This window comes from Brachyistius frenatus, unplaced genomic scaffold, assembly GCF_029030835.1.
Source record: "Brachyistius frenatus isolate BFR_SWC_R1_liver_20210118 unplaced genomic scaffold, ASM2903083v1 Contig_147, whole genome shotgun sequence".
NCBI classification, from domain to species: Eukaryota; Metazoa; Chordata; class Actinopteri; family Embiotocidae; genus Brachyistius; species Brachyistius frenatus.
In genome coordinates this window covers 92501-105000 of record NW_027210746.1, presented here as the reverse complement: position 1 = coordinate 105000, position 12500 = coordinate 92501, and the positions used below count along the sequence as shown (strand labels likewise).

General features: G+C 42.5%; 2 protein-coding genes across 4 annotated transcripts in view; both read left to right on the top strand.

Annotated features, from left to right (window-relative positions):
* Positions 1 to 17, top strand: part of polr1a (RNA polymerase I subunit A) — a 26578-nt gene extending 26561 nt beyond the window's left edge. Inside the window, exon 37 of the mRNA XM_069715728.1 lies at positions 1 to 17. This exon is cut by the window's left edge and continues 404 nt beyond it. The gene's annotated coding sequence lies outside the window, so the exon portion shown is untranslated.
* A 269-nt stretch (positions 18 to 286) lies between these two features.
* The window catches only part of st3gal5 (ST3 beta-galactoside alpha-2,3-sialyltransferase 5), a 12430-nt gene continuing 216 nt past the window's right edge, over positions 287 to 12500 (top strand). The window contains exons 1-8 of one of the 3 annotated variants that reach the window (XM_069715744.1): positions 287 to 617; positions 2940 to 3056; positions 6591 to 6711; positions 8415 to 8624; positions 8848 to 8987; positions 9149 to 9335; positions 10582 to 10740; positions 11654 to 12500. The exon at positions 11654 to 12500 is cut by the window's right edge and continues 216 nt beyond it. In XM_069715744.1, the coding sequence (XP_069571845.1) occupies positions 3025 to 3056; positions 6591 to 6711; positions 8415 to 8624; positions 8848 to 8987; positions 9149 to 9335; positions 10582 to 10740; positions 11654 to 11911 (1107 nt within the window). In that variant the 5' untranslated portion in view covers positions 287 to 617; positions 2940 to 3024 and the 3' untranslated portion in view covers positions 11912 to 12500. Of the gene's footprint in view, positions 1022 to 2939; positions 3057 to 6536; positions 6712 to 8414; positions 8625 to 8847; positions 8988 to 9148; positions 9336 to 10581; positions 10741 to 11653 lie in introns of those variants that run through there. The other 2 variants (XM_069715743.1, XM_069715746.1) reach the window with 2 other exon arrangements.

Sequence of the window (12500 nt, the reverse complement as noted above, 5' to 3'; positions counted from 1 at the left end):
ACAAAATTTAACTTGTATTTTATTATTTTTCTCGGGCGTTGTTCGACCTGTGTTGTGTGTCGTGGTTCTTCTGGGTTTTATTTTTGTACTTTTGTGGTTTCTGGTGGTTTAATTGAATCCCGCCTGATCTCCTCCGGGAGGAACGGGATCTCGATCTCCTCCAGGAGGAACGGGATCTCGATCTCCTCCAGGAGGAACGGGATCTCAATCTCCTCCGGGAGGAACGGGATCTCGATCTCCTCCGGGAGGAACGGGATTATTCGGGGCTCTTATTACGAAAGGGCGGAAACGAAGGAGCGCGTCGCGGCCGCTGATTGGCTGGTCACCCCTGAGGAGGCATAAAGGAGGTTGCGGCGTTGACATGCATCTCACTGGAAGGAAGTCATGAGGAGTCGGAGGGACCCGTCGGAGGGACCGAGGGAGGGCGAGCACCGGAGCCGGAGGGGTACACGGCAGGACAAAGCACATTTCATCGCTGGAGGTTGTTATTGACCGCGGTTACTGAACGGTTGTGGTTTTCACAGCGGACCGTCGGGTCCGCTACGACAGTACAAGCTGCTAACGGTCACCAGCTGAAGCAGCGTCGACCGGAGGTCAACCATTACTCCTCGGTTCTGGTAACTTCCCTTTTTGTTTTCGTTTTCGGGACGACCCGGGTCGGCAACGGCGTGACGTTGGTTTAATTTGACGGGCCGGCCTGTTTAAAGATATGTGGCTCCGCAGTGACGCCGTGCTAATGACCAGAACCACAAAACATGGCAGAAAATTACACGTTTGACCCGAAACCTTTCTGTCTCCGGTGCCGAGCAGCCGTTAAACGGTGTGGGGCCCGGGCCGGGGGTCGGGGGTCGGGGCCCGACTGATGTTTTATTGATAAGACGTTAGCTCGAAAGGTTGTGAAGGAGCACCTCGGTGCCCCAAAACACGTCCAACATCCCGCTGCAGCAGCTCCGACCGACCACTGGACTGTCTGAACATTCCTCAAGAAGCCGATCCACATAGTTCTGGAGGAGCTCTGGAGGTTAACATCCACATATATATATATAATGTTATATGTATGTGTATATATATATATATGTATGTGTATATATTCACTACTTTATTTAACACAGAGTCGGCTGGTAAAGTTGGCTGAGAAAATACACAACGGTCCGTGGGTCGATTTATATATATATATATATATATATATATATATATATATATATATATATATATAATAAATACATACACATATTATATATATATATACACACATAAATATATATACACATATATATATGTGTGTATATTTATATATATTTATATATATATTTATATTTATTTATATGTATGTATTTATATATATGTGTATATTTATATATATGTATTTATATATATATATGTATATATATATATGTACACACTGTACTTTATTTAACACTCAGAGAGTCGGCTGGTAAAGTTGGCTGAGAAAATACACAGCGGTCCGTGGGTCGATTTTTATATATATATATATTTATATATATAAATACACACATTTATATATACACACATATATATATATATACACATATATATGTGTGTATATTTATATATATTTATTTATATATATATGTATATTTATATATATTTATTTATATATGTATGTATTTATATATATATGTGTATATTTATATATATATGTGTGTGTGTATATTTATATATGTATTTATATATATATATGTATTTATATATATGTATATATATATATGTACACACTGTACTTTATTTAACACTCAGAGAGTCGGCTGGTAAAGTTGGCTGAGAAAATACACGGCGGTCTGTGGGTCGATTTTTATATATATATTTAATATTTCAACAAATATAACTGAAAATGTTTCTGACGTTTATTTTACTTCTGTTGCAATTTCTACTATAATATAATACTTGTATTCCTTCTTCAAAAACATCTGCTGTGTGTTAGGAACCGTTCATTAATAGTTGATATTATATTCTGCGTTGGCTGTTAAATATATGGACATAAAAACTGTTTCCTGCTACTGAACTTAACAAAATTAATTTTCATTTAATGCTATTTTTTTAGCACTTCGAGTCCATTTTATTTTTAAAATATATGTTACACTGTAAGTTACTTTAGTGTATAACTAACTTTTGAATTATGCATTATTACAGCTTAGACTGCCTCTAAAACATTTTATTGTTCACACTTGCGCCATCAGTGGTAATTCAGAAGTTCTGCAAAATATCCCCCATCTTCTCTGCATGGTTAGAAATGTTTAAAATGAGTTATATTTATTACTGAATTACATGTATTTAAGAGGTGGTTTTAATATACCGTCACTAACTTTGACCTCCATGCTAAAATTTAGGACTAATTATGTGACAAAAAAACAATCTGAACATCATGAAAAAATATAAGCTATTGCAGAAAAGTCTCATCAGCTACAACTTAAAAAATATTGCTTCAAGATGCACCAATAATAACAATACATTAATAAAACAATGATATAAGTGAAAGAATCCATTCATGCATTATGACTTTTCATATTTTAAGTACATTTCAGGCATCAATACATTTAAATCTTTTTATTCATATTTTTTTTAAAGCAGGATTTCCCTGTTGCGTGTACTCTAATGCTTATCTGCAGGCATTAACTATAATGAAACTGTATCCTCATTATTTTAAATATGACCATTTCGGATACAATATAATCCTCAATGAAAACAGGTTGTCTTTTTATTTGCACACAGCGGGACTGTGAGAAACGGTTTTCCGATCCATCTGTATGTAATATGGTGGATTGACATTAAATAGGTTGAGTTCGAGACGTGTTTCCTGCCATTACAGTTTGCACTTCTGCAAAATCAGTGCGGCTCAAAGTAATCACAAGTGACTGCTGCTGCAGCGCTCATTAACACAAACCTTTGTTAACAGTGTCTGCCTGTCCCTGTTTGTCCAGGAGGAGACCCCTGAGAGCCAGAGGGCCGCCGGCTGCACCACAAACACCACAACACTTCCCAGAATCCCGTGTGAAAGAGATCAACATGAGGCTCCATGTTCGCTGGGCGGCACACAGGTGATGTTCACACGGCACGGCACAAAGAGTCTGTTCTGGGAACACAGCTGGGTCAACCTACGCACAACTCCTCTGGCCTCGAGGTCTAACAGAGAAGACATGTGGTTCATGTCTCAGTGGTTTCTGTGTGTTCACATCTTTAGTGGAAGTAGATGTTCTAAATGTACAGAAACACACGCAGGAAGGTTTCTGCCGTTTCTCTGGGTGAGCAGGAAAGGGTCAAAATCCAAAAAGAGAAGGAACGAGGTCACTTGGTTGAATTGTTTCCATCTCTGCAACCGATGTCTTGTACTTCCCCAAATAAATGGATGGTGGTGTAAAGACACACACACACACACACACACACACACACACACACACACACACACACACACACACACACACACACACACACACACAGAGCAGAGGAAGCCTGTCGATCAAACATGAATCTTGCATTTATAACTTCTTTTTTTTCAATCTCATAAATGCAAATCATTTTTCACTTCCTTAAACTGCTCTGCCCTCATCTTAACCCTCTTCATACTGAATTTGTCTTTTCTGGCAGTACGTTGGTGCACTTTCTGTTGTGATGCATACAGTTTTGTGTCTGGCCTCCGTTAGAAAGAGACCGCAGGGCTGTGTGCAGATGAATAAATAGCATGTGTTGAATTGAGTAACCAGCCTGATGTTCTTCAGCAGCTCCTGGTTTAATGAGCCTGGTTGATGGAAGGTTTTGACCACCAGACCAACCGCAGCGTGAGTGCTTTCCACAAAACAATCCTCCACAGGACGCTTTCACAAACAGAAACAGGACGTCTCGCATTCCTTTAACCATCAGCTGATTGTTACAAACACGGCGTGATTTCTGCTGCAGCCAGTTACACTGTGGTAAAGCTTCAGGAGCCATGTTGTCTTTACAGTCCCGGTAGGACGCGTGTTTATATTCTATATATTCAGGTGTGATGGTTGAAGCTTACATGGTGTTTACAGCTGGAGACACACTGGATATACAGTCTGAACTTGTGCAACATTTTATTTAATTATACATTATATTTAAATATTTGCTTTAAATGGTATTTGGTTTAGAGAATCTGAGCCCTGTTAACATGTTGTTGTGGAGCGGCCGTGACCCAGTGACCTCTGGGACCTCACTGTGTCCACAGTGCTTGTTAAAACATCATTTTTCCGTCAGTGATTAGCGGTCCGTTGAGTCCTGTTCGGGGTGCGTTTCAGCATCAGCATGTTTCCTGGGTGGAGACGTGTCAGCAGGAACCATGTGGTTATTATTAAAGGTGCTCCTTCACACAACTTTAAACCAGAGGTGAAGGGGATGTGGAGCTCCGTCTGACCTCCTGAGCTTCAGTGGATGACGTCAGGTAGTTTCTATGAAGGCGCGATTGTAGAGTTTTGTTGCTCAACATACTGTATTATGGTATATTAACCTGACTTCTCCACCCATTACACTGCAGCAACTGGAAACAGAGCACAGTGCATTTGGGTCGCTAATATCACGCAACCGAAGTGTTTAAGCATGTGATTCATCTGTAAACACGCCCCGATCAGTTAAATACTTTAAGGTGCGAGTGATTTCTTTCAACTGCAAAAGTATTCAAAATTAAAACTGCAAGCAGTGATGTACGGGCCCTCGCACTCCGACGCGCCGCCTCCTCCCCGAAGCCGTCTCCCCGACGTGCAGCGCGCGAGGGACCACGTATACCCGCTTAAAGTTGCTATTTTTTGTCTCGTTTCCCGTCTCCAGCAGGGGGCGCTGGCGAGCCGTTTGGCCACGCCCACTCGCAAACACATATCACATGTGTCGTCTCACCACGCCGGATGTATGTGACACGTTTCGTGAGGTTTCAAGCATCTTTTGACCTTACACATCAACTTCCTGTGTCACGGCGAGACATCCAAATTTGCCGCATCGTCACGGCGACGCCCATTGACAAAGTCGAACGAATGTCTCAATATGTCATCAACTACATGTTTAGGTTATTGTGACTCGACTTTAGGTTCATGGGATCAACCAGCTTGACGTAGAATGTGAAAGTATGAAAAGTGTCATTTCCAGTGGCCAACAGGGGGCGCTATGACTATGAGTGACTATTACCCCACAGGGGTCTTCAGGGCGGGGCTGTTATCATACCTGTGATGTTTGGAGAAGGTCGGTCCATGTACATAAGATTTAAAGCAACTCCTAGTTTCATGGCGAGATGCTCAAAATGGCCGCCACGCTACGGGCACACACATCGATGAAAACAAATTATTTATACAACTTTTAATCCCAAACATGTTTTCTATTCATAGAACCTAAATTCAAGTCGGTCCGACAAAATCCCTCAGAGGAGTTCGACAAAGTACAACGTGTCAGAATCGGCCAAAATGGCGACTAAATTCAAAATGGCGGACTTCCTGTGGAGTTGACGTAACGGTGCAATGTAACTTTTTTGTGCATCCAGGTGTGATACACGTGTCCACCAGATTTGGTGAATTTAGGTAAATGTGGCCGCCGGGGCATCTCTGTAGGGGGCGCTCTCGAGACGTTTGGCCACGCCCACTCACGACTCCACCAGAATATGAAATTTTTCACCGGGAGACAAATGTGTTTCCACTTTCATGAGTTTTTGAATACGATGAAGCCTCCAAAAAAGAAAATCACTTTACGTAAGAAGAAAAACGACGACGACCGAGAACATTTTTACGAATTACAATAAGGAGCACCGAGCACTGATGCTCGGGCCCTAAAAAGTCTGACGTTAGCAGGAAGCAGCGGTTCAACTCTCTCACCAGAGTTGTCATGGCAGCGTCGACCGGATACATTAAAAGTGTGTCTTTGCACTGAGCTCATGTAAAAGAGCTGCAGCGAGCAGACGATGCAGAAGGAGAAACTAAGAAGTTTAAAACATGAGGAGATGGTGGAGTCCCGGGATGTGAGATGGGGTCATGTTTGTGGGGGTGTACATGAGGACATGTCCTCTGCTGTGGCATCATGAGGAGGATGTGACAGTTTTTTTAAGCAGTGATGTTAAATAGCTTTCATCAAACCTCTTTAATGTTCCTCAGCAGCAGAAGGAACTGGTTAAAGTCCTCAAACCTTCAGTGGGGAAGTTGCATCTCTGTGAAACTGATGATGTCAATGCATGTCCAGCTTGCAAAGCAATGCCTGTTGACTTGAAATCGGTCGCCATGGATACAGTACCTCGTAAACAATGTTTGTTATCCGGCGATCCGACACTTTAAATACATGGTACCAAATGAAAGTACACCACGTGTTGAAACCGCCACAGTACTTTACATATTTATTATAAAATATTCTGATGAGATGGTCTGTTGATTGACAGCTGCTCTGCTGTCAGTTTGCAAGCTCGTTACTTTCTCTTGTTTTTCTGTGTTTCAAACCATAATCTTCGTTCCCCTATCTCCACTCTTGCTGTGTGTGTGTGTGTGTGTGTGTGTGTGTGTGTGTGTGTGTGTGTGTGTGTGTGTGTGTGTGTGTGTGTGTGTGTGTGTGTGTGTGTGTGTGTGTGTGTGTGTGTGTGTGTGTGTGTCCAGGCGTGTGTTGGTTCTGGGTGTGGTTCTGGTGTTGCTGGTTCTGGTGATGGTGTGTCTGCCCCTGATGGAGACGGAGAGCAGCAGACCTGTTGAGTGGCTCGTCAACGCTGCACATAAACAGGTGAGAGTGAAGCGCAGCCGACTGAACGGGATCTTCGTCACTCATCAGTTCTCACAGGAAAGTTTACAGAACAAGACAAGAAAATTATTAACAATAACAAAGAAATCTGAAAAATGCATCGACACAATTTTTCATCTGTTTGGGATTTCAGTCAGACTTAAAGTATGTTTTATCTTTATTTTTATTGTATCTGTCTCTCCTGGTCCTCAAGCCACTTCATATATATTTTAAGGCATCAAAAATGGTTTAAGTCTCAGGTTAACTAAGTACACAGTGAATAACATTGTTAACACGGTGTTACATTACTGAGAAATACAAAACCGTAATAATGAGTTTTCATAAAATATCAGAAATTAAATCTGAACATTGAGTTCTTTTATCTGCCATCTAACTTCTGTAAGTTATTTCTAATATCTGACAAGGTGCGCTTTGACTTTTTTTTTTCCACCTGTGAAAGTAAAGATAATCGATTGATCTTCTCAGCTTCAAGTTCCTGGTAAACTTCACAGCTGCAGACGGCTGCACAGGAAACTGAAAGCACATGTTGTCCAGGTAGAAATGAAGGATTTGAGGGGAACATATTAAGTTATTGAAGCTTATGATTAAATGAATCAAGAAAACGTGAACTATTTCTTTACATGAATGTTTACTTGCTGCTTGTTCTTTAGTTTAATTAGAGCTTATGATGATAATACTACATTCATTGTTTTACAATATAAGTGTAGAAGTTGTTGCCTTCTTCATTTGTTCTCAGTTCTCGTCCAGCTCATTGTGTTAATACATAAAAACATGAAAGAAGTTAACTCAGCTACGAGAACCATCTTTTTAAAGACAGTCTCTTACTCCAGTTTTTAATTTTTCCACAGTGGTTTCTATATATTTGTAACATGTTTGAAAAATAAACAAAAAAGAGGAATAAAGTGTTTGTTTATTGCTGGCTGTTGTCCCAGTAACGAGCTCTCACCAGCATTCATACTGTAAAAGGCTGCATGTTGCTGTTGGGTGGAGAAAAAACAACTTTCCTTTTTTGACTCAACTTCCTCTTCTGTTATAATGCAGATACTGAGAATGTAACGGAAGGATACTCAGTCTGCAGCGGATGATCCGCTTTTAAACTGCTCTGAACTTTTCACTGCCCGTTATAACCCTGCTGTTCTTCTGACGTACAACATGAATCTGTCAGAAGATGTATTTCCTGTTGATCTGTTTCCCTGCTGATGAAACACTGGACAGTATTACTAGTGTGGTTGGTCAATGTCAGACACACGTGGAAACAGACATGTTCTAACTAGATCAGAGGTCTTCAACGTGTTTCAGGCCAACGACCCCCAAACTGATAGAGAGATGGACCAGAGACCCCCTACTATTTATATTGTATACGATTATGTTTTATATTAAACTGGAGGAGTGCAGGAGGCTTGAAGGGACAGGTCCAGGCCTGGAGGGACAGGTCCAGGCCTGGAGGGACAGGTCCAAGCTTGAAGGGACAGGTCCAGGCCTGGAGGGACAGGTCCAAGCTTGAAGGGACAGGTCCAGGCCTGGAGGGACAGGTCCAAGCTTGAAGGGACAGGTCCAGGCCTGGAGGGACAGGTCCAAGCTTGAAGGGACAGGTCCAGGCTAGTCCAGTGGTGGAGTTTAACACTGTAATGTCTCCCTGTCATTGTATTCCTGCTTGTTTTTCACAAGCTCTGTTTCACCTGCAGCGAGTCCACCAACACGTGCTCAGAGTTCTGGAGGGCCCGTGTCGCTCCGGCGGCACCAGGAAGAGCTTGTTGGGTCGTCTCCCTGCTGCCGGTCACGTGATGCAGCCTTTCCTGTGGAAGGACGCGCCGCTCCCCGAAGACCTCTTCCTGCATCCGCCGCCGTTCGGACTCCGAGGTCTTCAGAGCAAAGTGGAGGACCTGCTGAAGCTGGTGAAGCTGGTTTCTGTCTGTCATCGTTATTCAAAGGAGAGACGTGTTCATTTAATGGCACCTTGTTTGTTCCCGGCCACGTTTAAAACACACATTACAGTGTGGTGCAGTTGGACACCACAACTGGTGCAACTTCCCATAAACAGGCACACATTATGAATCTGCACGGCTTTTCTTTGTGCATCAATCTAATGACTCTTATCTGTGGATTTCTTTATGAAAGCTGCCAGCCTCTGACTCCGCCCCCCCCCGGCCAGGAAAGACGTCGGATAAATGCCACCGCTGTGTGGTGGTGGGAAACGGAGGCATCCTCAAAGGGCTGGAGCTGGGTGCGCTGATCAACCGCTTTGACACCGTTATCAGGTGAGTCACAAGATCTGTGATGAAGGAAAAGGAAAAGAGGAAAAGATCTGTGCAGAGACAACAGAGCCGCTCACACTGTTCCGATTGTAGTGATTGTTGTCATCATGATTTACATCGAAAACCAGCTCATCAGTGGCTCCTCTTGTCTCTTCCTCCTTCAGGTTGAACCGAGGTCCTCTGGGAGAGTTCAGCGTCGATGTCGGGAACCGAACCAGCATCAGGATGAGTTACCCGGAGGGCACGCCGCTCCGCTGGGCCGACGCCGACCCGCACGCTCTGTTTGTGGCTGTGGTGTATAAAGGCGTGGACATCAGCTGGACCTCGGCGATGATCAACGGGCTCCCTGTGGTGAGTGCTGCTGTTTGAGGGGACGTGTTGATCCGATCAAACTAACCTTTGAAACTGGTGCACATTACGTTTTAAGAAGCACTCCAAATCTTTGAACTGCATCTTTTGATGCTGCAATAATACATTTAAAGAACTGCATCACTTATTTTTATCCCAACATGTGGATCATCTTCTACATATCATACATATAATACATGTACAGCTGCATTCACAGTGTGCGGCTCACCCAGCTCCCAGATCTGTTCACCCTCATAGCAGCAGCACTGCCAACACAAGTATGTTCACACGGTCTCCCACAGACAGCTCGCTGCTGTCATCTGATTTCAGATTATCACACTTGAATGACTAAATAGTTTTACGATGTGTTGATGGACTTCAGTCAACGAGTGCTGCTTCCAGGTTCAGAGTCTGCAAGTCGGCACTCCAGGTTAGAGGTGCTGAGTTTCAGGTGGAGCTAATACAAAAAATCATTGAAAATATCTCACTTTATAGAATTTCGGTGGAACTCTGGAGCCTTTTATAATCAAAATCAAATATTAGAGATCCAAACTACATGTGTTGGATACAGGAGGATCCTGAGCGGGAGTCCTTTCCTCATTATTTTCATCCAATAACACATTTATCTGATCATTTGGTTTGATCATAGCTTTACTTTTTATTGAGTTTTTCAGTATTTTTAAAGAATATGTTTCTTTCCACAGAGAAAAATAAAGAGTTCAGGTGTGAAAATGCTCACAATTAAAAATAATAAATGGCAGCAAAACATCAGCAGAGTTTTACTGTGGAAGTGCGAGTGATGAGTTTAAACCTGCCGTGAACGGACTGGACTTTGTTACAAATCTATAGTAAAGTCCAAAACTTCCACAGTTCTCCTGTCAAACTCCGTCAGTGAAGTTTCCGCTCACAGAAGAAAGAAAGATGATCTCCAAGTGCAGGTTGGCCTGCGCCTCCTATTGTTGTTACAGAAGTGGAACACAAAACTTGACCTTACAAATGATATCAGCTCAACCATTCATTTCTCTAATTATCTTAGTATTTGGTAATTCCCCCTTTGTACCAGTTAAACATTTTCTACTTTTATCTTCTAGATCCTCCGACTTTGTGATTTATTTTTTTTCGAAGTGAACATTTGACAGATGTTTCATGTGCTCTCAGACTTTTTGACCCCCCTGTAGATTTCCTGAGTTACACTCTCTTTTTATTAGTTTTTATTTGAACTTAAACCGAGCTGTGCTCCGTGTTGCAGCCTCTGTGGGACTGGCTCTTCTTCTGGCAGAAGGTTCCCGATCAGATCCCCCTGCAGCCCGCCAGGTTCAGACTCCTGAACCCGCATGTGATCAGAGAGACGGCGTTGGACCTGCTGAAGTACCCTCCACCCACTGCACGCCTGTGGGGCCGGGACCAGGTAAACGCACTCCTCGTGGCAGCTATCACATCTGTCTCTATGTTTTTAGAGTCATGGTCAAATGACTGCAAAATGAACACAATGCAAAGTGTGTATTTTTACAATATTGAGAATATTTGGAGTTGATTTGGGTTCAAATAAACATCACAAACTCGATACTCTGCTGCTTGTAGTCTGTTTCTACGGAGCTCTCCTTTAAAACCCGAACAACAGACGCTCTTCAGACTGGAGAACAGAGGATCTCTGTCTTCTGTCCAGTGTGTCCAGCGTGATTTCCCCTCCACCTGTACTGCGGGTGTTGTACAGGACGGGCTCCCCCTGCTGTTAGGTTTGGGGTATTGCAGCTCTGACAGTCACCAAACCAGTGTGACTCTTAAAATGAGAAATACACCATAACTTCACAGTTTCTGTCTTTATATTAATGATTTAATAGATCACTTATTAAGATCACTGATGCAGAATATTTATCTGCTGAGTTTTATTCTTCACACCGTCAGCAACAATAATTTATATGTTTGTACTGAACAACAACATATTTACACACCGAGTTCTCTGAGCTGTCAGAAATATGTAATCTGAGCTGGTTTGATGTTTCCTATAAACTTTGGAGCTAATGAATGTTATTACTTTGAAAATTAGTAACAACATCTTTTTTTTTTTTTATCGTAGAGGTTTAATTATATTTTTGATGTTAAAAAGTAAAATTTAAATTGGGCATATATTATTTAAGTAGTTTATAATTGTTTGGAAAGAATCTGTTTATTTAGAAAGTACAAGAATAAACAAAACACAAAAGAAAGAAGATTTCTGATGTTTCTCTGTTGAGAGACTAAAGACTGAAGAAATAAAGCCAGTAAAACCAGATTTTGTCGTCTGGTCTGTGATAGCGGCTGCTCTTTGTTTGTGTCTGCAGAACGTGCCCACGCTCGGCGTCTCGGCCCTGAGTCTCGCCAGCCTGCTGTGTGACGAGGTCAGCCTGGCGGGCTTCGGCTACAACCTCTCCCAGCAGGGGGCGCCGCTGCACTACTACGACCAGCTGCCCATGAGAGCCATGCTGCAGCAGAAGATGCACAACGTGGACCGAGAGACTGAGTTCCTCCACAGCCTGGTGAGAGAGGGAGCCGTCAGCGACCTGACGGGGGGAATCCACTGCTCCTCCTGCCCCAGCTGACCTCCGACCTCCGACCCCTGACCACAGAGCAGTTCCTGCTTTATTTAGGAGCAATATACATACTGAAAAACAGAAAAGACTGAAAGACTTACACACGTATGAAGGAAGATACAAAGAAAAAAGGAGTGAGACAAAGACGGAAGGAAATCTAGCTGTAATTTATGAAATATTTGTCACCAAGTGCTTCTGGAAGACGCAGAAACATCCGCCGGCTGGTCTCCACGTGTCCTCCAGCGTTCATTCATCCATCAACCAATGAAATGCTTTGAAACCAGCAACCATAAACTCCATGATTCCAGATGGTAAATGCAGAATAAGAATTTGTAATGAACAGTTTAGATATGATTATATATAGATATATATATTTACAAATGATGGACCCCAACCAGAACCTTGAGTCCATGGTATTAAAACTCAGACAGTCGTCATGAATATGAATTAACATCCAAACGTCCCTCAGAAGACGTAACTGAACCAAACTGTTTCTTTTACTGGTTTAAAGGCATTTTTTAAATGAGTTATTTATTCATTGTTCCGTGAGATGTTTATTAATCTGCATCAGTCCAAGATGCCTTCAATGCCATTTGAA